This window comes from Tachypleus tridentatus, chromosome 13 (genome assembly GCF_004210375.1).
Source record: "Tachypleus tridentatus isolate NWPU-2018 chromosome 13, ASM421037v1, whole genome shotgun sequence".
Lineage (NCBI taxonomy): Eukaryota > Metazoa > Arthropoda > Merostomata > Xiphosura > Limulidae > Tachypleus > Tachypleus tridentatus.
In genome coordinates this window covers 91,015,789-91,043,681 of record NC_134837.1, presented here as the reverse complement: position 1 = coordinate 91,043,681, position 27,893 = coordinate 91,015,789, and the positions used below count along the sequence as shown (strand labels likewise).

At 31.0% G+C, this 27,893-nt stretch overlaps 1 protein-coding gene across 2 annotated transcripts in view; it reads left to right on the top strand.

Annotated features, from left to right (window-relative positions):
- The window catches only part of LOC143239772 (uncharacterized), a 101,406-nt gene extending 89,296 nt beyond the window's left edge, over positions 1-12,110 (top strand). The window contains exons 6-8 of one of the 2 annotated variants that reach the window (XM_076481256.1): positions 3,292-3,351; positions 6,975-7,058; positions 9,940-12,110. In XM_076481256.1, coding sequence (XP_076337371.1) covers positions 3,292-3,351; positions 6,975-7,058; positions 9,940-10,278 — 483 coding nt within the window. In that variant the 3' untranslated portion in view covers positions 10,279-12,110. The remainder of the gene's footprint in view (positions 1-3,291; positions 3,352-6,974; positions 7,059-9,939) is intronic. The other variant, XM_076481255.1, reaches the window with a different exon arrangement.
- The last annotated feature ends 15,783 nt before the right edge of the window (positions 12,111-27,893 follow it).

Genomic DNA, 27,893 nt, shown 5'->3' with positions numbered 1-27,893 from the left:
TTATAAGTCCGCAGACATACTGCTGTGTCACGGGCAAGAGAGATTGAAATAGTTAATTAGTTATCTTTCCAATAATATACATATATTTTGGTTGTTAGCACGTTTTGTTTTCTTTGTCTTCATACATTAAAAAGCTAGGGGAAAAATGAAAATACTTGCTATCAACCTTCAAGTTGTATAAAGCTATGTGACACGAACGTTGTGAAAAGAAGTTTAACAGCCTTAAGTTTCGAAGTGCTAAAAAAAGAATAAAAGAATGGAAGAAGATACAGGAAGGGAAATAAGGTTTCTTGGTATTTGTCTGATGAAAATTTTAAAATGTTATCATATCTCAAGAAAGTTGTTTTTCTGTAATTATTCATCCAATAAACTTAACTGAATTTATACGTTTAAAAACAATCAACGTGTGAGAAAATGTACGCTTGTTTTACAAAATAAAAATTGACGACAAACCTAACTGTGGGTAATTTGGTTTTATAAGATATTGTTCATCATTCAAAGTGTCTTCGTTTACTTTACCAAAAAGAAAAGAAAACCAATAAAACCTATGAGAAAAGTTAGGTGGTGCATAAAGAGTTTGGCAGAGTTGATACCTTACAATAAAGAAATCAAGGTACACTCTTATAGCCCCATTGTTCTCCACAATTTCTATTTTATAATATAATTTTTGAAATCTAATCACATAAGGTCATTTTGCATATTTAACAATGCATACAAAACGTAATTATAGGCTTTGACAAAACACGAAATAACAGTATTGATGTTAAATTTGCTGTCATTTTACATTGCCATTTGGCCCAGCATGGCCAAGTATGTTAAGGCACTAGACTCGTAATCTTATAATTGCGGGTTCAAATCCCTGTCACATCAAACATGCTCGCTCTTTCTTCTGTGGGGACATTATAATGTTACGATCAATCCCACTATTCGTTGGAAAAGAGTAGCCCATGAGCTGGCGGTGGGTGGTGATGACTAGTTGCCTTCCCTCTAGTCTTACACTGCTAAATTAGAGACGGCTAGCACAACTAGCCCTCGAGTGGCAAAACAAACAAATGTTGCCATTTTTAAGGTACCACTTTTAAGTGGTTGAATAATGTCACATTTTTCACTATTTTAACGATACGAAAATTCTTTGTAATTTTCAGTCAGTAGTTCACTTCTATCTAGCATTTGTTACTCTTTTAAAACAAAGTTTATTCCCTAATTTCTATTCCAGATTTTAAGCCTCGTATTAAATTAAATATTTTAATACTTTTTAAAGATATATGAATTTTCATAGCCATAACTTATAACGATTCGTTAATGTGTAGAGTTTCATTATTTTAAAATAAATTATCATGATTTATAATCTACATATTTCGGTGCAATATAACTAAACACGAAATTACTCGTATTAAAACAATATTCCCTTCCACCTATGTTTACTGAAGTAACAGAAAAGGTAACCATTCAACAATTAAGATACCTAATAGTTATTTCTGTCCAACTAGAAACAACGTCTCCAGTAAATATTTTATGAAATTACTTGACAGATCCTATACATGTAAGACAATTTTTGATCAAATAAATAGGTGTTTCTAAATGGGTAAAAACAATAATAAAGTGAATATATTTTCAAAGCTCTGAGGATGTCCAATATCTTATCTGCTGGTTAATCACAAGAAACAGAAATTCACTATTTAGATTTTTTACTTTTTATCGTATTGAGCATATCTTAAAGGTAAAGACTCGTACTTAATATACAGGCCTTTTAAGCATTTTTAATTTTTTTCATACAGTTTTTCTATTGTATTACACTTTGTATGCATTATGTAACTAAGTATTATTCTTTTATTATGCTTACTTTCATAAACAGCATTGATGAGAATGTTTAATACATTTTTATAGTTTAGAAGATAATCTTAAGACTTGATTGAGAATGCTTTTGATTAGCTATAGTTGCTTTACCTTTTGCTATTAAAATTAAAGATAGTTAACTCAGATAACGCGTTTTCTATGTATAAAAAAATAAAAAAGACTAATTTTAAAGCTAGATATTTATTTGCTATTATTTTTCTCAAATCTTTGAAATGCTATTATTTCATAAGGCGTTTTTAAACTAAATAAATTGTCTTAAACTCTTATTTAATAAGCTGTCGTAAACCACAGCTTTTATTTTATCGAATCAAGTGATTAGCAATATCCCAATAGATAAATGTATAAGTTTTTTCTGTGAGAATTAACACAAAGAGAAGTCAGTTACTGCGAATTGTTTCTATGATCTGACTATATACTCTGCAATTTCAATTTATTCTACAACTCTGAGTATCTATAATACGTCACACTTTTCATGTCTGAATTACTAGAAAGAAGAAAAAGACAAACTAGATTAAATTAAATTTCAGAAGTTTTTCTTACTAATCAAAAAGTAGTTTTAGAAGTTGGTTGTTGTGAAACGTTTGAACAAAATAAATGAAACTGTTGCAATGAAAATAGTACATATTTGCGATAAGGGAAAACAATATTTTATTTGTTTCAGTCGTTTCTAGAGCGACATTTATGGATAATAATGATAATAATAGAGCCAACTAAGCTACTTATTTGAAAAAAAAGGTTTATGTTTATTTATGTCGATATGGTTTCAAATCTATGGAAGTATATATTTTTAGCATTATCTTGTAACCCGTTTCTTCATGTTAACAAAACATTTACGGAAAGCAAAATGGACGCATATACATATTTTTATTTTGAAATTATTCTAACTTAAGCTATCATATCATACAAAAACCAAAGTTTATATATACATGTTGATTGTGAAAAAGTTGAAAAGTATTAGATACATTACTCTGTGAACGTGATTTAAAAAAAAATATTTTTAAGAAGCACACAACTCTTATTACCGAGTTCACTGAGGTTTATTAAAACGATTTTTGTTTTTTGTTTACATAGCTTATAATTTCATTGTGATTGTTTGTTGGTTCCTATAAGGATTATATTTATTCCTGTTTTAGTAATACTTAAACAATATTTCTAGTCTAAAAATGAGAATGAAACAGATTTAAATTCAAGTTTACTAAAAAAATAATCCGTAAAGATTACAATGTCAAAAAGCGAAAAAAAACTCAATGTGGAAAATCTTGAATTTTCAGCCTAATGCATACGTGAGAATTGTATTTTGTTTTACAGTAAGCCTTATATGAGTTTTATGTATGGGTGTTTTAGTGTTGATGTGGGTTTGAATATCATATACATTTCTACCTCATCATTTTTGTATGAATGTCAAAATGTACAGGTATATTTTTATATTTTCAGTCTATGAATATCTTTCTTGGAATCTTATTTGCTACAGACTTAGCAATTTGTGCTATTAATGTAAGTATATGAAACCGTTTCTTCACTTAATATGCCATAGCTTTTCATATCAAACACATTTCATCTATTTTAAATCTAAGGAAACTAACAAAAATTAATGTATTTTAATAGTCTAGTTTTTGGTGAAATTGATTTCATTGTAATTATTCATTAAATAAATTACCTGTTACATTATCTATTGGGCCTATTTAAAATGCGCTACTAAATCTTAATAACATTCCAATAAATATTGAATTTCCAAAAGTACATGAATGGAATAATTAATCAAAAATTTTATGAATTTAAGAGCCACAGTACAACGTTTTAAGTAAGAAGATTCGAATATTTTTGGAGGGTATTGATATAACTTTATCAAAACACTTCACATTTCTATGGCATTTTAATAATAAATGAATTACCAATGATTCAGTTAGGCTAAAATATACCTCATTGTCAAACATGAATCTCCTTAAATCAAAGTTACGATGTTATTAGAGATAATTAATATATTATTCAATTTATTTAGGACTTTACAACAAATTGAAAATTTCAAAGACAAATTTCTATGCAAAATGTTAAAAAAATTTTTGTTTAATTAAAATATTCTCTAATTGGTTAACTTTTATCAATTGCAAATTTTAATTAGTTTCCTTGACGAAACAGATGTCATGTATAAAATATTGTTTCTGCGTCAATGACTGTGTTCTAAGAAGTATTTTGATACTACGAAAGGTTGTCTCTGTAATTTTAGCAAACGTCCAGTTATATTCCTTTTAATTGGTTAAAACGTAACATCTTATACAAATGTAAATTCAAAAGACTGAACAGCAAACGTTTTCAGATTTGATAAGTTGGAAGTTATATAAGTGATAATAAATACTATTGACTAATGTAATATTTCGATATGCACAGTTCAAGAATGATTGAAAGCTTTTCACTTCAGAAATATTTTATGTAGAGATTTGTGTCGACGTCTGTAAATTTCTGATGCACTAAATATTACCTGACAAGCAGAACTCAGAACTAAGATTTTAGTTTTACTTTATCAGTTAGCCGATTATAAATAATGAGATTAATTACAGAATATTTTTGAAGTTGTTCCAAGTATGATGACTACAATAACCTCATGCATTCTCATAATAAATAAGTGCATAAATTCTATAAAATAAAGGTTTAAGTAGGTAACGCTTTTTATATGATCTTTTGAGATTTGACCTGCCGTTATGTCCTATTACTTTTTAAATTGTTGATAGTTTTTTGGAAGAGGAAACAGACCCTGTATTAAAGTTTATTGTGTTATTTTGTTATTAACTAATATCTTAATCTGATCAAAGCATAAGTTCCCATATTAGCATTGCTGATGGGTGGCGTATTATACTTGGAGACAAGAAGAAAGAAGAGTAATATGAGTTATATAATTGAATTAGAATATTTAAGTAAATGCAGAAGAAAATGAAAAGACCTGATATTTACAAAGTAAAGTGATTAATAAAATATAATTAAACATGCAAGTAAATACGTCTTGCTTAAAATATTGGAAATAAGGCGCATGAACTTTGTTTTATTTTCGACTTAAAATATATATTGGTTAAATGCAGTGAATAGATATATTTAAACAATAGCACATTGTACTAGGAAGCACATCATACCATTTGGTAGAGGTCAATGAAACTGTTATTGAGTTGGAATATTTTTCGTCCAAAGCAAAGTTTGTATTATTGAAAATATTATCGAAAAGACAAAAACGTAAGTTTCTTACAACTAAGAGCAGCGGTATAAGGTAATGTATTGTAAACTAATTGCGTGCATTATTGATATCTAATAAAAAAACGTAGATGTAAAAAGAGGTGCTGTTGATAAAGGATTGAGTGAAAGACTTAAAGAAATTATATTAGAATTGACAGTCAAACTAACAACCACACTTATAATATTGATATACATCTTACAGCAAATATTCATTCAATAGAACTTTGATTTACCCTCCATCATGCTTCAAGTTGAATAAAAAACGACTCGACTAAAGAATTGGCAGCCAAACTTGTAGCTACACTACGAGTTTATTTCTTTAAGTCGCGCATTCATTCTTTTTTTGCCCATACCTTCTTGTCACAAGTAAGGTGTGATTTGATTAAATATTATGTCTTTTTCTCAATACAAACCAAGAAATTACAGCAAGTCAGAAAAAGTGACACTCAATAGGAATCAACATTAACTGTAGGGTCGCAGCCCTGTTATTCGGAACAGACTTGTACTTTACAATCAAAGAGATTCTTTATAATCTTACTTGGTGGTACTGTTTCCTACCTTATGGTAACACAATAGAAACTACATTAACTGTTTCTTGTCATTACCTGTATGCACTCCCTACAGTCGCATTAAGCACCATTATTTACGGTAATTGCTTAAGCTAACATCACGTGACACTAAATCATCTTTAATAACGACAACTTTATAAAAGTTAACAAATTTGTACTTAAAAATTGGCAATGGATAATAACCGTCAATCCATATGATTTATAAAAACGTGAGTGATTGTTTGGTTTATTTGTTTGTTTAGAATTAAGCATAAAGTTACACAATGATCTATCTGTTCTGTGTTCATCACGGATGTCGAAACACGGTGTCTAGCGATGTGATTACGTACACATACGACTGTGCTATTTGGAGGAGCAACGTGAGAAAAAAACTACTAATTAGATATGCTTGGCCTAACCAATACTTACGTATCTGCTTGCACCGTATAATTTTGCTGCTCTCAATCAGCCGTCTTTAACCCTAATGATGACAAAAACGGTCCATCTTTACTCTTAGATAAAGCTTTTGTAAAACAATGAGAGCAATGTTTTGTTGAATAAATTTGCATATATGGCTTATATTCAGACCTACATTTGATATCTAATTGTAAGCTGTTTAGGTCTGTTGATATACTAAATTCGAAAAATATAAATGAATGTTATGTTTTTTTATCAGATACAGTTTCCGTACTTTCGGTGGGAAGAAAATATGAGGGAATTCTCAAACGCCGCGGCATTTGAAATTTTTTAAGCCAGATTGCAATAGATGAATCTATGAGACTTTGAACATGTTCAGTCACATCAACCGATAGGGTTTCATCTCTTAATTCCAAAATTGTAATGAGATTTCAGATCTGTCGAGAGACGACGGAGAACTATGAGCTAAAAGTTTGTACTCATAGCTATTTTATGACGACTAAATGAAGAAAGTCAATCAAAAGTGAAGATTTTATATCTCATGTATTTCTTAACTAATTACCTTGAAATCTGGTGTATGAAGCAAGGGTTCTATAGAGTACATCCTTCGAAAATAGTAGTAGTATGGATTAACCCCATTCCAGCTACAGAAAGTGGACTATCATTTCTGTTTATAACACACAGTGTGCTCTGCAGGTTCTTTTGGCCGAACAACACACAACATGAATAGACACAAGTTCAAAAATATTATAATTATAGTCATGTTTGATTTTTGTTTCATATAATCTCAAGTAACGTACAGTAATGACTGAGTTAAGAAGAGAAAAAAGTTTAAGAACTTTATCTAAAACAGTATTTATGATTATTGATATATTTAATTAAAAGATATATCTTGTACATTTTGCATCGCTTATTTCATATATATTTTTGCAGGTTTACTGTTTATTATGTGTAGTTTCCCAATATCAAGAGTACGTGCAAAGGCATGCAGTGGCAAGGCAACATTGTAATTTTCAAGTAAGTTACGTAAATAAATATTATTGCTCTAATCCGCTGTAATAGAATAGGTTGTAAATACACTTCCAAGTAAATTAAGAGATACGTGGAATATATCTTAACATATCTATGACAAATCATAACCACTGTTATAAAAATAATTTTAAACCGCTCTTAGGTTAATTCGTTCATTCTTAAGTTCACGTAACTCAAACATATGTTATATTATCAGCATAGGCGTGTTCAAGTACATCAATTTAAAGAATTTAAAGAAACTTCTATGAGCCACTATGCCACGGCTACAAATTAGGAAGTAGGAATGGGAGTACCAAAAGTAAAGAAACGAACTAGTAATGTGCGGATAACATTACAAACCTTGATGATGTTTGAAAATGCACAACTTTAAAGTGGGTGTAATAATCGTTCAGCCCTTCTTTCTTTACTTTACTCGGTACTTTAATTCCTACTATCTAGTTTTTCTTTTTATTTAGAATTTTGTTATTACACTTGTCTCATAAGTTTTTGGTATTAAGCCTTGGGGGTGACTGTACTCTAATCCCATACTTTCGTAGCTTTTTTTTAGATCTATCTCTCGATATTTTCTGGCATTTGCTGATATATTTGCTAAATAGTTTCTTCAATCTATCTAGGGTAAGAACATTTTCTTTGGTAGAATTAATTGTTAAATCTTGTTTCGCTGTTTCTAACCGTATCTTTGTTCTTGCAGTAAAACTCTCTTTGCTGGGACAAAGATTTTTCCTCTTTTCTCTCGTTTTGTTTCCTTCAAAGATATGTTGTAAAAATCGTACTGTTTAAAATAGAACCTTAGGTGTCAATACGTCACACTTAATTTGAAAACAATACAAATATAAATTATAAAATTTATTGTGCTTGCTTTTAATCCAGAGTGCTCTAGCAAGGTCATATCAGGCTTCGGCAGTGATAGCGTTCATCTTACATAGAAGACTCACGTCTTAGGCACCAACTTCTTTGATAAAATTGTTTTATTTAACGCAGAACCTTCGAGTCAGAGGTATAGAACTGAAACTTTCCTGCTAAATCATAGATATAACGTAGATATGCAGAATCTAATTTGTCCAAGTTTTTGATATAAGTGGTACCGCTGCAGGATGATCACCTAGCTCCTGCACGTAAGCAGTCATGTATTCACACATTATATGTTCGTTGTCATAGAATATGGCTACTAGTGTATTATCAGTTCGTTAGTAATGTTGCAAAATGGTTATTGTTATTACTTGTTATTACCAAGGTTCTCAGTAAAAGTAAGTAATTGACTTTAGTCAGGGTAGCGTAATTCAGTCATATGCATTTGCATTTACATAAGATGAAAGCAGTTAAGAGCTATGCCATTCCAACAATGCTAATCATTTAGTCACACAAGTTTGTGGTTTTATGCACTAAGGTTACTATACCGTTCTGACAATGCCTATTTGCTTCATACCGTCAAACAACTTTACGCTCTATAACTTCTGACACTTGACAATACGTGACTGGACACAAAGTACCTCAGAAAAATTTTCTCAACAAAGCGTTAATCTCTTTCGAAAAATATCATACCAAAAGAACACCCTTTAAACAAAACAGGTATTCGTGTTTTGTTTTGTTGTTTTTTGTCGAACAAGTGCTGAAAACAACTTATGCATACCAGAATAACAACTCGTACCTGTTTGTCCAATCATAAACTACCTTCTCTGCTACTACTCGAGCATTTACTCAATAACTATTTCATGAATGTAGACAATAACGTCAATATAGAAGAGTATGTAAACAGTTTGGCCAGTACTGTATCTATCTGCGTCATGTTAGATTGGACAACATTTTCCATTAGGATGGATAAAGCAAACAAATGGACTGACCTATTGCGAAGAGAAATTACGTTCTTCAAACAGGCAAGAAGTAATTTTGGGAGAGGCTTTGCATGCCATCGTGTGATTCTAGATGCTAATCATAGCTTGGAAATAGATGCTTTAAAGTGGATAACACTTCCCAATCTTATCAACACTAGGTTTAAGTATAACTCCTGTTCCAAACTACTTTTTAGTTTGAGATCACCATACTTAATATTAAAGTGAAAAGATAAAGGTAAAGTCGTTTTAACCCAATTATTCATTTACTAGCATAGGCTGAATAACTAGTCATTTGTATTTCAGATTATATAATGGATTATCAAATATTGCATTTGTATAAAAAGCAAGAAAGGTTAATTGACATTATTTTGTAAGAACTGTTTTACCTTGTTACAGCCAAAAGTTTATAAATTAGCATACAGTGCATTTCACATTTCAGTAAAAATAAAAACAAATTCACGCAGGAACGAAGTTTTATTCTTAAATAAATCATGAGTAAAAAGTGTTTCAGAAACGAGTTTATTGTTTTCCTCTTAATAGCTTTTCAGCGAATCGTTACTTCTTTCATATATTTTTATGCATGGCACAGCTGTGCGTGCACCACTCATTTTTGATTTGCTTTATATGTAATTTTATATATAAAGGTCTTGCACTGTAAATTTCGAGATCTATAGTGTACTCCGTTTAATTAAATGTCAGTGCTTTCATTCGTTTTACACTAGAAAAAATGAAAAATGTATTTTAATATTGTGTTAGATAATGCTGCAAATCATTTCAGCAATGTGTATAAAGAAAGGTATATCGAAAAACTGAATAACTTTCCACCCCTTTTTTCACAGCTGGTTACTAAACTAGTATGTGAGTTTTGTACTAATATGGTTTGCTGTTTCTTGCTAGAAAAAAAACAGAAAACATTCAAAATGGCGGTAATGAATGATCCGGAAAGTTTTGTCAATTCACGTGCAAGACCTCTATATTTAATCATGAAATATGAAAGTTTCATCAACATTTTAAATTGTTGTTTTTATTTTTAGTCAATCCCCGTTGTTCGATTTGATCGCGAGGGAAGTTCACCACAGCCTAAACATACTGTTCCACGATTAAATGTACACGGGAAACTTTCTCCAGGCTATCTGGGAGTTCCCCCACCTTGTGCCTCTTGCAGCACCCCCACTCGATCACACATGTCGACTGAGCTCCTCAGTTCTTACGTTGAGGAACAGACAGTTAACGATGTGTCACGTCCAGATAATAAGGACCTCTGCTCACGCATCCAAGAAAACAATCTTCAAGAAGAAGTAACCGCCCCAATCAAAGTATTTGTAACGGAACAGCTTGAGCCATCTGTAGGCAATAAAATGCAAAATATTTAACAGGTAAATGTCGAAATGAACTACTGCACAATGTCTCAAGAAACAAAACTTTTCTTGTAGGGAATTTTACATCACGTATATCTTACCAGCCTCGAAGCATAAAGAGAAAAGTTAAAACGTTTAAAAAATTATTGAAATGGTGAAAAATGATTTGATCAAATATAAGATATAAACAGCATAATATTTATGCATGTAAGTATGTATATCATTGTAAAAGAACGATTTTGAGTGCAAACATTCAAATATCTCGGTTTCCAGAAAGCTAGTGGTGATCTTAATTTATTGTTCCAAATATATTATTCTTAAATACGTGTAAGATAACATAAACGTATCTTGAAATTAATTCAAGAAAATAAAACAATGAAAGCTTTATTGATCATAACGCAGTATTTTAATGCATATCACTTGATTTTATTTGAAAGATTATTCTAGTTAACATTATTTGCAATGTTTTTTTTTTTTAATTTCTTGTTAACTGTACATCATTTAACACGATTCGTTTTATTTCTTTTTGTATCATTGTTAAAGAAATGTTTTAATTGTAATTTGAGAAACAAAAACAGATTTATGTTATCATCTTGTGATGTAGTTCTAATATTATGCTATTTTAATATATAAGCTTATTATGATTCAATGTTAAATATATTATTTGTCAGGTATTTCTTAAATAAATGTCCTCGCTTTTAGTGTGAAATTTGTACACATATATCCCTAGTATATTTTATTTTTGGTTTAATGTAATCCTCAAGGTTAGAGATTTAGGATAAATATCGTTTTATTTTTGATTGATGTATTACTCAATGTAAGATTTCTCTAGTAAGTATGCTCTCTTTTAAACTTGGCTAATCCTCAATATTGCATTATTATGGCAAGTAGTTTTATTGTTGGTATTGTAATTTTAAATGCTGCATTCTCTGAGCAAATACATTTTATTTTTGAATTAGTGAAAGCCACAATACTGGAATTTCGCGAAATCGTGCTTAAAAAAAACCCAGTATAAAACCTTTCACTTATTATACCACTCTAATGTATTAGAAAAAAATACATTTAATCATATAATGTCATCAGATTTTAATGATGATATAAATACATAAAAATTACTAAAATATTAAAGCAATTTTAAAATACACAATTCTATAATATAGAAACATTTTGTGTTCTACTTATTTAGATATTACTTTATTCCTAAAATTACGCATCTTAAATTTCAACGAAGTATTTCTGACATCCACAACTTGTAGCATTACATATCGCAAAAGATAAAAAATAACTTTTACTTGCAAATATCATTATGAGTTAACTTCTATTGGTAAATGGTTTAGCTCCTCTACATTTCAGCTGAATTGTACAATAATCTATATATTTCTAAAAATATTTTGCTAATATTCAGCTCTTCCAATTTTACAGTCAACTGAAAATTTAATTCCTTTTTTTTTATTTGTAATTTTAAAATGTACATTTTTATTAATTTGATTTATTGGATCACTTATAATTTACTAAATGTTCAATAAGTTTTGGTTTTATTTCTTAACAGAAATCATTATATCCGGTTAGTTAAAAGCACGTAACCATACCCAACTACATTAAGCATATGGCAGTCCAATTTGTTTCTTAGGAATTGAGAGAAAGCTAAATCAGTTAATTACATGCAAGAGCTGAAATTATTTCAATAAATCGTTAGTTCCAATTAACATATGTGTTAAAGGGCCATATTTAATTAACGCAGATAAGAATGCGCTCGTTACCCGTGAATATTCTTTTGCACGAAAAGAACTTCGAAATGTTACAAAGAAATGTAAGAGCTTGTACACATTTCATCAACTTATGAAATTCAAATGAAGAACTCTAATTTCTTTTAAACACTAAGAAACAGTGAAAGTTTACGCTTGTAAAACTACTGCATCTATTTTTATTTGAAAATACTGGTACATCCTTATTCTATGATGGAATGAAGACTCACTTTCCCCTGTGAATAAATTCATCTTTGTATATTTTTATTCGCTATTAGTTGTTTTCCTAATGCTGTACAATTGAAACTTGATGTTTCTAGATGTTTCAGTATTGTGTAAAAGATTTAGAGAAATAAAGGCTACATTTACAAGATAGTCTTCAATGTTATTAAAGTTAAGAAAATACACCAACAGGTGGCAGTTCTACTTGTTGTTGTTTTTTTGTACCAATAATATTAAAGAATTTAATTTTGGTACAGATGAGGCGCAAGAAAAGATCTAAAATAAAATCCAAATCAAATTATACTTTACATACATCTAAATAAACTGTTGATACATTTCCAAGTTAATTGATATCAACTATATCTGATTTAATATATTGAACGTTTTAGTGATGTTTAACTGATAAGTTTTTTTTCCACTTTATGTTGGTTAATGACGAAACTTCTAGTAATTGAGGTTCTGTACATTTCTATTTTACAATTGCACCGTAGTGATAACACTGACGACAAAACTGTACTAAGAACTTGGTAAAAAATTACAGTACAGGAAATACTAGTTTTTAAAAAGGAAATCAATAAACCCTGTGTGAATTGCACTTAGAGAATAGTTTAGAATTTACACATAGATATGTGTGTGTATATTCGTTAAACATTAATTTTATATTGAAACATATTAAAACGAAAATAAAGATTAATGTTTTGATATTACAAAAATCGTTTGTAAGCAAACCTAATCATTGAGTCAGTAATACCAAATATATTACTCATTTTGAGCAGCGTCATTTCAGTAAAGTTTTTGTATTGTGTGACATATATAAAAGCGTAAAATGGTGAATATATCTGCCTACTATCGTGGACCTTCAAAACTCTCTTAATTATATTACTTAGATATACTGTCGTCATTATTATTGTTGTTCTGTCATCAATAAAGGTTTCAATGCCATAATAATGAATTATAAGAAGATAATGATTATTTCTATTGTATTGTACTGTGCAAGCTTAAGAGCCTGGTTGAATATTGAAAAATGCGGTATAATAATGTTAGATATGTATTCACTTTCTTTATCCTTAACTACGATGGTTTTATATTGCTTGTTGTTTTACATATTATTCAATTCACAGAATGTATTTTGCCATATCCCATATCAATTTAGAAATATGTTATGTTATATTCTATCACAGAGTATTAGACTTCTGAAAACGTTTTATACCAAGCCGGAAAGTGAATAAGTTTCTGAATATTATGCAAAAATCGGCAAATCCATGATCGCCATTTATTGAGAATGCGATAAAACTCTTGACGGAAAGGAGTTTATATATATATTTTAAAGATATTTTAAATTAATAAAACTATGTAATAATTATTACAGGTATTTCTGTTTATATCTTGTAATGGTTTATTTTGTATTAAAAACAAAGAAATACGTCTTTTATTTTTTGTTAACCTTTTTTCAAGATACAATCTTTCCACAGGTTAAAGGTACCATTAAAATTATTTTGCTATTAGTATGATGTGATGACTGAAAAATCTGATAACGCAGTTACGTCAGGAATTATTGTTATATATTTTATTCACTTCTATATATCTAAATGCGTGAATGTGTATTATAAAAATTGCGGAAATTTGTTATTTTTAATAGCTGAAATAAAGATAACACATAACAGCATATCCGTACATTAAATGTTTTTTTTAAAGAAATTACCTTAGAAAAAATCGTGAAAAATTGTTTTGCATATACAAACAGAAATATGAGGAAGGCAGTTAATGAATTCTTGTGCAAAACTTCACTGAGGTTTCTGTGAATTGAGTATCACATTGCAACACCCTTGAGAAGGCAAGCTTGTTCTGTGTTATGAGATATGTAGAACTTTCATTACTAAGAGAAGCCTTGCCCTCTCAAGGGTGTTCTGTGAGATATGTAAAAACGTTCATTAGTAAGAAAAGTTTCTAAAATTACTGAGTCCACACTGTGAGATAAAGACACCATCCATTAGATTTATTCTTTATGTAAGCCTATGTACTTCTATGTGTTATTAATGCACACACTTAAAAACACCCTACTTAGCGTTGACATGTTTTGTAATACAATACTACTGAGTTATGTTTCAGTTACATATTTGAATAAACGTTTCTTTGATCATTATCTGTTGTATATCTCTTCGACACCACTTTGTTACTATAATGATATATCGCATTCTCTTCTTCTTCTTTATTTAGGTCGTACCTATTACTGTCAGAAATTAACTCATGTTAATGAAAACAGAACACGTTATTCGTTGTTAATATGATCAAGAACATGTGTACTTATAATAAATTTTTCTTTCTACTAAAGCATAATACATTCGTCCTTCGCGTCTCTCGTATTATTTATTTCCTCTCACAGATTCCAATATATTTTCTTTCATTGAACTCCTGTCTTTTATAGTCCTTTCTTAATCAACACGTCGAACACACATAATTACGAGGGCTGTTCAAAAAATACGCGGACTGACGTCATAAAACAAAATGTACTTTATTTAGAAGTTACAGGTCTGGGACCCCTTCAAGGTACTCTCCTCCCCAACGCACAAACTTATCCCAACGGTGTTTCCACTTGTTGAAACAGTCCTGGTACGCTTCTTTTGTAATGTCCTCCAGCTCCTTCGTCGCATTTGCCTTAATCTCGGGAATCGTCTCAAATCTTCTTCCTTTCAAGGGTCTTTTGAGTTTGGGGAACATGAAAACATCGCAAGAGGCAAGGTCAGGTGAGTAGGGGGTGGGAAAGAATAGTGATCGAGTGTTTGGCCAAAAACTCACCAGTTCTGAGGGCTGAATTTCGCCGCAACGCGGTGCATCTTTAATTTTTCGGTCAAAATCTCGTAACAAGATCCAACTGATATCCCACACTTTTCAGCAAGCTCCCTGACAGTCAGACGTCGATTTGCCCGCACCAGGGTGTTGATTTTGTCGACGTGTGGGTTATCAGTTGACGTGGAAGGACGTCCAGGACGCTCATCATCTTCAATGGACTGTCGACCATCCTTAAAACGTTCATGCTACTTGAAACATGCCGTACGCTTCATAGCAACATCACCGTAAGCCGTGTTAAGCATAGCAAAAGTTTCAGTCGCAGATTTTCCAAGTTTAACACAAAATTTCACAGCAAGTCGTTGCTCCTTCAGGTCATTCATTCTGAAATCTGCCAAACGAAAAAATCGCACTTCACTTAAAACCGCGTAGCTAATTTCCAGAGCAGCTGAGCAGGAAAGTAAACATTCTCTCTAAAAATGTTCTAATGAAGTATAGTACTGTAATCCCTTAATTCCATAGGTTTCTTATATCTCTCAATCACAAACTATGTTCCTTACACCTAACTTCATAACATTACTGTTAGGAATATTTGAGGCTACCTTGAACCTGAATGTCATGAAACACCTTAATAACTTTTAGATTAGCAGATATTTTAATCAACATATTGAATTCTGTCATCTAAATCTTTACTATTTTACGAAATCTAAGATCATGTTAGTTTTTATAAATACTATAAATATCGTTAACTATGTATACAAATATTTTATTTATGAAGAAACATAATAAAAGTATACTTAATTATTTATACTGATTACTAGGCTGGTATCTAGTCTATCAGTAAGTATATAGCTTGCTACGATGGGAAGTTAATGTTAATTGTCTTTGAACATGTTTATCTTCTATTTGCATAATTATCTTTTATAAACTACTTTACCGACAAACTACTTTACTTCCAAGATAAATATAATGCTCGATTTAATATCAAGTCATAGTGATCTAAATGGGTTTTTATGAGTATATTTCATAATCTAATACAATGTTATGTCAATCATGGCATTAGTTTCATTCTTTAAGTGGGAAAAACCTATTCAGCTGTAATTGCTGTTTGTCTTCAGTACATGTTCAAAAGCTGATACAAGCTTACTTCCCAACGAGTTCCATTTTAGTTTCCTTGGAGACTTTTCGAGATCTTATTCCTGTCTTTTTCAAACAATAAGATTAACATTCAAGTATATTGTATTGCTAATCACTCCGAAGTATCAGTAAGACAGATCTAATTGTTTCTCGCAGCATTTTACATGCTCGTCCGCATAACCGTGGGGGTGTTATAATATTTCAGTCAATCTCACTATTAGCTGGTAAAATAACAGCCCAAGAACTTCTTGGTAAACGAATATCGTGGTTGACGTTTTGAAAATCAATACACACACGAATCTCAGTAAGTGAGGGCACTTAGTAATATTATTATGCATAATAGATATTCAAATTCTAGTTGTTCATACTTATGTTACACAACTTCGTATATAAATTTAAAAGCAAATCGTTTCGCCAGCAGTTATTGAAACTATACTGACTCTCAGTAAACATATTACTCATTACAACTGCACGAAAATTTACTTTACTCTTTATATTCTCACGTAAAGTGAAATCCTGTTTTGTAATGTTTTTAGGCTACAGGTTTTGTCTGAGACAATAATATCACACTTACACAAAATGTTAACGTTATTTGTAGATGTAAGTGTCATATCAAAACTTATTTCTGTTTTTAAGAATGGTAAAATTTGCTTAGCATCGTTTGTTTCTGACTATCTTGGACTTATGAGTAATGAAATATTGGTATTACTAGAATCCTCAGAGAAATAAAGCCAGCGAAATTGAATATCGATAAATGCGTTTTACATTTTTTTTATTTTCCTCGGTGGATCAGCGTCAAGTCTGAAATTTCATAACGTTGAATAAGGAGTTTCCTTAATTGTGCTTAATAACAACAACAACAACGAACATCACAAACATTTCCATGATAATACATCATTAAATGTTCTACATTCGTGTTCTTTTTTTATTAAAAGTACTACTGTTACGAATTAGTGCTTACAATTATCGTTCACTGTATTTTAAGCTCGTAAGTTAAGTAAAATGCACAGTAAAAAAGGATTGAAAACGGAATTAAATAGTATTTTATTTGAGTTCTTTAAGTATATATATGTCATAATACTTGGAAAACAACACACGCAACATATATTCTTGATGCAAGTTAACTGATTATTACTGCTCGCGTAATACCATATTTCACTGTCTATTCTTAGGAACATATATGCTATGTTCATGTAAGAGTAGGATATGTTCCAATACATACTCCATACATTACGGAATACTATGTTAACTAAGTAATAGTTAATAAGTTACTAGTTTTAACTAAATAGTCTTTTAAAACATATGCGTTTATATATTTATAGATATCTAAATCTATGTATTTGAAAGAGAACTGAAATATTTTTATAGAAATTATTTTACAGCAGTTTACCTCTCAAAATATCTGTAGATGGGATGTTTATATGATATCTATAGGGCTTACACGATCACACAAGGAAATTACAACAACAAACATGGAAAACATTCAAGACAAGCAGAAAATTAATGCCATAATACATTATTTCTCTTTTATTTGAGATCCCTGTTAAACTAGAAACTTCCCAAAACAGAATTTTATAAAAATATCGTGTATACTATACTCAAATTGTCTTTTAATTTACTTTGATTTTGTACAAAAGTAAGCTACTAAGCAGGCACACATAAAACTATAGCTAGTTTCATCAATATTAATGTACTGTAACGAAACGTAACGTTATAATAACCAATGATGTCGGTCAATAAAAGAAGTGGTTGTTATTTTACAGTAATATCGACGATAAAATTATATATTTCAAAATTATCAAATTATACGATATTTTATAAGTATGAATATCCAATTTCTATATGTTAATATTTAGAATGACTTAATATTTTTTGTCCAATGTTGAAATAATATTATTATATAAAGTTAAATAGAGTACATATGTGAAAAATAGAGTCCTTAGTCCAAAGCATTTTCTGCGCTTCAATTGTCATTTTCTAAGTTGCCAGATAGTAATCGTTTGTTTTTGAATTTCGCACAAAGCTACACGAGGGCTATCTGCGCTAGCCGTCTCTAATTTAGCAATGTAAGACTAGAGGGAAGACAGCTAGTCATCACCACACATCGCCAACTCTTGGGATACCAAAGAATATTGGGATTGACTATCACATTATAACGCCCTCACGGCTGAAAGGGCGAGCATGTTTGGTGTGACGAAAATTAGAACCCGCGACCCTCATTTTACGAGGCAAACGCCTTAAATACCTCGCAGGTAGTAACAATTTTCTAGTAAGGAATCTGATACTGAACTGTTAACTTTTATCATCCACTTCTTGCCAGTACGCAGTGTTTTTGTAGCTTCCTAATAGAGCATGGCTAAACTGTAGTATATTGATAAATAAATGATTATGTTATTTTGAAAAGTTGAAAAGCTTAAGATTCCTACGGTTTCACTAGTAATAGTGTGTGTGTTTTAATACGATAATCACTTTCAAACATAGTTTTAATTCACATTTATATTACCTGTGTTGTTATTTTATTGCCAAGGCATTGATACAGTTTTCTTAACCTTTGCTGATTTCTTTGTTAGTTTTTTTTTAGCTTTCCTTCTCTTTGTAATTATCTGTTAACTTTTGTTTTTAAATAATACAATTTTCATTCGTAGATGGACAAAAAATAACCAAATAATAAGAATAAACATATTATAAGTCTGATTGTTATTTGTTCACGAACTGTTGCAAACAATGCACTCCGAACATTTGGACTGTGGATGACTTATAAAAGTGATTGTCAAATTTCAGTATTCGCTAAGAAAAAAATACCATAAGAAATGTTTACTTACTACTTTCCTTTTAGTATTTTCTAAGCAACTGTATACAAAAAAAACTCTAATACAAACAAGCAGTCTTCAAAGTTAATGATACGAGTTTATCTAATTTGTACTTTTCTAGAAGTTACGAATTATTCACGTGTATTTTAGGACAAATTTAAATTTAAACTATAACTGAAAATAGAGTGGAGTCACATATTATCAAGATTTATTTATTGCCTTTAATGGAATTCTAAAACATGCTTTTATGATATCTTTGAGTACATACTTTTTTGTTATTTACTTCCGTTTGCTTTTCGCAAATATAATATAATTGTGCATAATTAAAGTAATCGTAGCATAATTAATAAATATATCAATAATATTATAAGTTTTGGACACTAAAGTTAGTTTTAGCTGAAGATATAAGGATGTTTTTTTCTCTTTATTTTATTAATTTGTTCTCCGATGGCACAGCGGTAAATCTTCGGATTTACAACACTAAAATCATCTATTTGCTTCCTCTTGGTGGACACCTAAGATAAACTAATGTGACTTTGCTATAAAGAAACACATACATCTTTATAAATTTTATTTTTTTCATCATGCAGGGCATTTTATCTTTAAATATAATAACTGTATTTATCATGTAAAAGAACAAATGCATCTCAGTTGTCGTTGTTGTTTTGAATTAAGCACAAAGCTACACAATGGACTATCTGTGCTCTGCCCACCATGGGTTTGGAAACCCAGTTTCTAGCGTTGTATGTCCGCAGACATACCGCTGAGCCACTGGGGAACAATGCATCTGAGAGAAAATATAAATTCACATAGCATTTCTTCAACTTTAATTGGATGATATCTTGTAATAAACAAACACTCACCAACACCGCAAACATTCACAATCAAGTTTGTCATGTTTGCTGTAGTTAAGCACAAAGCGGTCTACCCACTCCTATTTCTAGCGTTGTAAGTCTGCAGACATACCACTGTGCCTCTGTGTTAATAGTTAATAAAGATTTTTCAATGTGCACAACATATAAAAAAATCATGCTGTATGTTAAAATACTGCTATAATATACTAACAATGTTGATTTTTCAAATCATTAAGAACTAACTTGTAAGAAGATTTTTTGTTATAAAGGGTTTGAATATGTCGTTTACCTGAAATTGCTTTCCCAATTTTTCCAAGTCAAAATAATTTTCCATAACATAGGATTTACATAATAGCCAAAAGGAAACTTTTTTGTAATCTAGGGCAACGAGAACAATGTATTTGCTGGCTAATTGTAAATATCGCGATTTTGATTAATCATGAACTCACCTTGGCAATCAAGTAAATGTGTATATGAAATTAAACTCCTTTAAACACGAAAGGTTCAGAAGAAAGACAGCTTTCTTATGATAAACAATAGAAAGCTGCAATTAAAAATATGTTCTGAACATTGGTATAATATTGTTATAGTTGTTGCATGTTTCTATTCTTTCTCGTTTTTCGTTTAATTGACTTTATTCTTTTATTCTATATTTTAAATACTCTTTACAAAATGTTAGAACTTTAGAGATTTTCGTACCTAATACTTTACCTTTTTCAATATAGCTTGCTGAAAGCGGAATATGTGTATTCTGATAGGTTCACAAATTAAATTTTTGTTACTACACACATGCCAAATGTTCGTTGTTGTTTGGCGTCGTTCTGTTGTTTAGTATTAAACTTGGATTTCCCGTCGAGAGAATCTGTTGTTGTAAGCTTTGTTTTGTATTTACGAAGAAACCTGATGAATAAAATATATAAGGTATCATTGATAAGCTAACATGTGTAATTCGTAGACGTTTTACAACAATACGTTTGCCTCATATCACGTTGTAATTAAGTTTTAATTCCAGATAGAATTCGGAATAAAATTGTAATGACACTTATAAACAAAATATACAAAATTAACAACATAAACACCACGCACGTTGAAATGGTAACTGTACTTCGAACATAGACAATAATATACATTCTAAGTTAAAAATGAATCAAATGAGCTAGGTGAGCCATATTCAAATACAGTTTGATTACAAAAGACATTTGGAACATCGTCACTCTGCTAATTTGATGTTACAATATTTTCTGCTTCTCTTTTCATCCTCACTTATCTTTCTGCAGGATAATGTTTTCTTGTTGTCAACAGTGTTACAAAATCCAACAGGACAGGTGTAAGATCTGCTTGGAAATGTATATTTTTCCAAGTTATGTTGCCTTCGATCTTCATGTTTGTGGCTTGTCTTAAAAGCAAAAGTCGAACCTATACGGTATACAAAGAAATGCGAATATTTTTTTATTAAATAAGTGTGATGTTGACACAAAATGTTACACTGTATGTTTATGAAATAATACGTAATTGTTACCTTTTGAACGACAGTAAATTTATAATTTAAGTTACATACACAGACACGAAAATATAGCGGTAGGGTGACAAGCAGATGCTATATATGTAAAATTGTTTTAACCGATGCAATGAAAATGTGGTTAAGGCGCCTCACTCGCAAACTGAGGGTCGCAGATTCGAATCCCCGTTCCATCAAACTGGTCGCTCTTTCAGCCGTTGTTAAAACAGTAACCCAACAGTTGGCTGGTGGGTGGTAATAATTGACTGCCTTCACTGCTAAAGTAGGAATGGCTAGCGCAGTTAGCTCTTGTATAGCTTTGCATGAAATTCAAACCGATGCCTTGGAGGAATTTTATACTGTTTTATCAAAACTGATTTTTAACAAGGTTGAAACAATAGCAGTTATGACAGTAAAGACATTTGTTTCGGAATAAAATACCGGAACTGAAAAAAATGCCAGGCTTATGTAAAGAAAGAGCAGGCTCTAAATGTTGTATATTAAATTGTAAACGTGTCGTTAACAACGCAACGAATTAGAGATACCTAAATACATTTCCTACAGCGATCCAGTTTCATATGATTCCATCACGCATAATAATAATAATATCATACTTTAAACAGCATTAATATATTTTCATAAAAATCAGCCTTAAAAGCTAGAAATATCTACTGTACTTTAATAGTTAACATACCAGGATAGGTTTCATAAGCTCAACAACACAAGGAAATAGTATGAAGAATAGGTTTTGGTTTTGTTTGGTTTGAATTTCGCGCAAAACTACACAAAGGCTGTATGCGTTAGCCGTCCCTAATTTAGCAATATAAGACAAGAAGGAAAGCAACTAGTTGTCATCATCCACTGCCAACCCTTGGGCTACTCTTTTACCAACGAATAGTGGGATTGATTGTTACATTATAACGCCCCCACGGCTGAAAGGGCGAGCATGTTTGATGTGACGGGGATTCGAGCCCGTGACCCTCAGATTACGAGTCAATTGCCTTATCCACCTGGCCATGCCGGGGCCACGAGGCATGGAATTCATTGTTTTGTAACGTCTAGCAAAGCATTAAAAATATCGTTCGTTAATTAATTGTTGAAAATTAGAACCCCTTTACCTATGATTAATTTGATATAAAATTATACATTATTTGATGTGATATGAAATTGTTTATGACCGAAGAAAAAAAACTAACATGTTTACTATATTATGCAAGCAAAAAATAATTTTCCCATTACAATACTAACAGAAAAAGCGTTGATATGTTGATACAAAAATAAAAGTTAATAACTTATTAATAAATGCTTTAATTTTGTCTTTATGGTTTTAACTCATAATTTTATTACAATTGTAGAAACAGACGCCTGAAAACATGGGAATTCGCGTTTCCTTAATTGTGGGGCCCGGCATCGCCAAGCGCGTAAGGCGTGCGACTCGTAATCCGAGGGTCGCGGGTTCGCGCCTGCGTCGCGCTAAACATGCTCGCCCTCCCAGCCGTGGGGGTGTATACTGGTGACGGTCAATCCCACTATTCGTTGGTAAAAGAGTAACCAAAAGTTGGCGGTGGGTGGTGATGACTAGCTGCCTTCCCTCTAGTCTTACACTGCTAAATTAGGGACGGCTAGCACAGATAGCCCTCGAGTAGCTTTGTGCGAAATTCCAAAAACAAACAAACGATATCCTTAATTGTGGTTTATTTTTTATATTACATTTAATACAAATATAACAACTCATAATTTTGTTTAGAATGTCTTATACCATTTATTGGATTGAGAAATTAATATTTTGATCATCAGCTTAAATTTTCACAAAAACACATACATTTCAGAAAACAGAAGAACAATCCACCCCTGCTAATCTTAACTTTTCATGGGAATTTCATGATGCAGTGTTATATAATTTTTGTAAAAAGACATTACGAACTTCAAATAATCAGTTTGATTCAAGATACTACGAATAAAAGAAGTCAAAGATATTCCATGGCTCTTAGAAAATGAATGTATTATTAGAGACACGATTATTTCAGTTCCTTTAATCATGACTATCTGCACTGAGGGTAATGTTCTAAAGAAATGAAAGAGTGCTGACCTGGTAGTATGAGATTAAAAATTAAACAACAAATTATACCATAAATGTTGATATTTTTAACCACTATAACTAATTTTTTTGGAATATTTTCAAATGTTGCTTGAGAGAAAAGAAATATAAATTGTGAAACACACTGTCCTTGAAGCTTTTTTCAAAGAAATGGTGAGTGATTTTTTCTACCAGATTACATCATAGGTTGGCGCTAAGTGAACAAAAAAAGAGTTTATGTTCTATTTAACGACAGTGTTGGTACAACTTTATATTTAAATATACAGAATAAGCCATAAATCTCACAAAAAATCTGTCCAAATACGTATATTACGTATGAAAAAGTATATATATATATATGTGTGTGTGTGTATTAGGACAGATTAACAAAATAGTTTATTTAATAAACACAAATAAGTATCTAGTAAATACAAATAAATATTCAATCAACATTTGGTAACTGTAAGTTTTCAGAACTTTCAGTCGTAGTGTAATAATAGATACATTTTAACTCTGGCATTGTACCGGCATTGTAATTGATCGTTTTGGAAAAAAAATAAACAAAAAACATATAACAGTCTTTTATGAAACAAAATATTCATACACTCAATTCATATATATGTACTCATTCTAGAGATTTATAATTTGCAAGATGGTCATGTACCTTGTACTTAATGATATTAAAAAACAAAGGAATATCGATCAAACTAGGGACTAGAACTACCCAGAAAAAGAGATATGAGAAGTCGTACCCTGCCAATGGTAAGCAAAATGAGGCTGAGTATAACAGGTGATAATCTAGTAATATAAACCTGAGAAATTTTCCTTATTCACAATCTTAAAAAAACGCGTAATAATCCAGGCACTGAAACATGTAAACTGTCCACACATGGACAAGGCGAAAAACCAGTATATGCTTATAAGCAAATAATTTACAATCATACGATTGAAGACGTTTCAATTCTGTGACCTGTGAGTGACTTAGCATACTTTCGCAAAAAATAATGAGTAGAAAGTAAATTAATTTACAATATAGGAACCATGCAACCATCTGGTTCAAATCAACGCTGTTGTTATTCTTAAATTATTTAATTTTTTCACGAGTTATTTCAATTAAAATCGTAATCTGTATTTGAATATCATTAATTTTTCATTAAAAGTTTTGTAGAAGAATTATATAACCGACTTCCCATATTCTTGCACGCATTCTTAAAACTTTTTGTATGCGCTTTTATTTTAGATGTACGATCTGATGAAGAGCATTAGCTGAACTTTTATCTATATACATGTACATATATCTTGTGGCTATCTCCTGAGACCACCGAAGTGAATCGAACCCTTCATTTCTAGCGTTGTAAATCCGTAGACATACCGCTGTACTAGCGGAAAGCTGTTTAACTTATACTTTTTGAATAATTATATGTTTAACTAGTATGTTTAATATTCAAAACAATAAAAATTATTAAATCTATTGTATAAATATTATTATACTTACAAGACAAAACACTGTTTTCACTAAAAGCAGAGTTTATTAGTGGTTCTACTTCACTGACTTCATGAATAGACGAAAGAATAAAGGATGTTTCTCCAGCGAATGATGTTGAGCGATTTATTCTGACGATGGCAGTTTTATTACAGCCACATTTTTTATCTCCTGAGCTAATGTGATTTAAATATTCTGATACAGGGAAAGATTTGAAGCTAACTTGAGGTAAAAAGCATCCATTCGTTTCTTCAGAGCTCGTGTCTCCTATACTTATTCTGAGAAGATCGCTTTTATGCTCTTCTGAAATAGAAGTGAGTTCCCATGACTGTTGGGTTTGAGGATCTGTCACAGATCCAGATGGTAAAATCTGACATGACGTTTTGGTTTTATTTTCACTAAATTTCATTGTCACTTTTGGAAGAGCAGTTTTTACTCTGGAATCACATCTGTTGTAACGTCTGTAACCAGATTCCTAGCAAGAATCGTAATAATTAGTAAAGCAAAATTATAAGCTATAAATAATTGTTTTACATATTTCTCTCTCTCTGAAATAATAAATTTGGGAATAACCTTTTTGTAGAATTAAATACAGTACTTTGCAAAAGTGTTAGAGAAAGAAACTACTTTGTCGTTTTTTCTATTGTATGGGGTTAATTCTTCCATGCATTTATAGAAGGTAATAATTCATCGATCCATGTTGACAGTTAAATGAGTCAAGATGAGAATGATTACAATTCGTTAGAATTCCCATATACTTGTACCAAGGGCATGTCATAAAAGTTCTCCTTAAATAAACGTACTGATCAAATGTAGGGTCCGAAATAATTGTCTTGGTACCCAATATAATATTTTTACTATATGGAATAATGGACCAGCGTAAATATCATCAAATCCTGATCCGTTATGGTATACCCAACGGTTTGTGTATTATTGGTAAATAATTTTACTAGCATGAATATAATGATCCCAAACACTAATCCAACTTATGCAGAAATTAATTAGCTAAGAAGAAAAGTTGCTGGAGTCACTCAAATGATGCAACATCCTCCACTGAGTCTCGATCTCAACCCAATTGTGCAGATCTGTGACTTGATAGGTCAAAAACTGGACAAATCAAACATTGCTTCCAAAGAAACTTTATGGAAGTGTATTAGACACATTTGTAGTAACATTCCAAAAGACAGTTTAATTAAATATATTCCATCAATGCCTGAAAGACTGTATGCGGTTATAAAAGCAAAAAGGAGCCATAAAATATTAACTGTTTGCTGAACTCAATCATTGCCCGGCATGGCCAGGTGGGTTAAGGCGTTCGACTCGTAATCTGAGAGTCGCGGGTTCAAATCCCCGTCGCGCCAAACATGCTCGTCCTTTTAGGCGTGGGGGCGTTATAATGTAACGGTCAATCCCACCATTCGTTGGTAAAAGAGTAGTCTAAAAGTTGGCGGTGGGTGGTGATGACTAGTTTCCTGCCTCTAGTCTTACACTGCTAAATTAGGGATGGCTAGCGCAGACAGCCCTCGAGTAATTTTGCGCGAAATTCAAAACATCTGAACTCAATCACTTCCACTAAGTTTCTGTTGTATTTAATGTGAAGATAAATAAAAATTTTGATGTTTTACCTTTCAATGGTCTTTGAAAATAGCCTGAAATCTAACTTCATATTTTGTCCCAACACTTTTGCACAGTAGGTATTTAATATTATACGTTTATATACTGTGACCTAAGTTCGTTATCATGCTGCTTGTATGTCCCAAATATCATAACATTATTTACCTTTATATGAAATACATTTGCATAAGTAATTGTTGGAGAAAAGCACAAACATATAACGAACAAAATGACAAAGTACACACAGTGTTACGTATTTCAAACATAAAAACAAACCTATAAATTGAAATAGTATTAGACTTGTTTGATATAATAATTTATTCATAACTTTTCGTCCAGCATACATATTCACTCTCTTTGCATAGTTTTATAAACTGTCCGATATATCTTAATTATTAGATTAATTATTGAAATTCATTCATTTGTGACAATCTTGATTAACTTATCCAACTGCATGACTGTTTCTTTATTTACAATACATATTAAGCATTTAGGACGATCAATAAAGAGCTTTGATTATATTAGAACCAACTAGAGCTTTTATTAAAAAAATCATATATCTTAAAATAGCCCAAATTTGATTAATGAAACATAAGTTGATTTTAGTAATTATATAACAAAAATCAAAAGTATGAATGGTTACTCGTACTTTGTATAAACGAGTTATATATGGCAATGCACAGAAGCTTTATTACAGAAAATGAACGATTGCATCACAAATGACGACATTATTTGTACTCATATTTTGATACTGGACGGATTTATGAATATTCAACAGCGAAATGTCACCAAGTTTAATACATAAGATTAAAGAAATAAGTCATGGTGTTTTGTGAGAAAGAATAATTGCAAAACAAAGCTTTTAAGACAGAAAATGAATGTGCAACGAGAACTTTAACGACGCCGTTAAGGTATTATCAATATCAGTACGGAACCTGCAACATTGTTCATAAGTTAAACCGCTAATGTTAGTTTGTAATGTTCAAAATCTATAAGCGTTCCTGATCAAATATTTGTAGCTTCCCAATTGATAAGGTTCCGAGGTGTATAGCATACCAACAATATAAAATGTCTCCTCACGTTGCGTTGGTTACCTTTTATAAGCTTGAGAGGAGGTTTTCTTGAAATTTCAGCTAAAGCAACAATACTGGTATTTACTTATATATGTGCTGTTGTTCCTCACGCTCGAGAATTTTCTAAAAATTTATTGAAGAGGCGGGAATACATATTTAACAGTATAAGTTACACGCATTTCTAAATATATATTTAACTAAAACAATCATCAGTATTAAAATACATATATAATAACAAATCCGCCATAAATATCTTGGAAATTTGAAGATATATACTAATTCTAGCGCTAATAGCATGAAACAATAAATTAAATCTGTATCGACTACCTG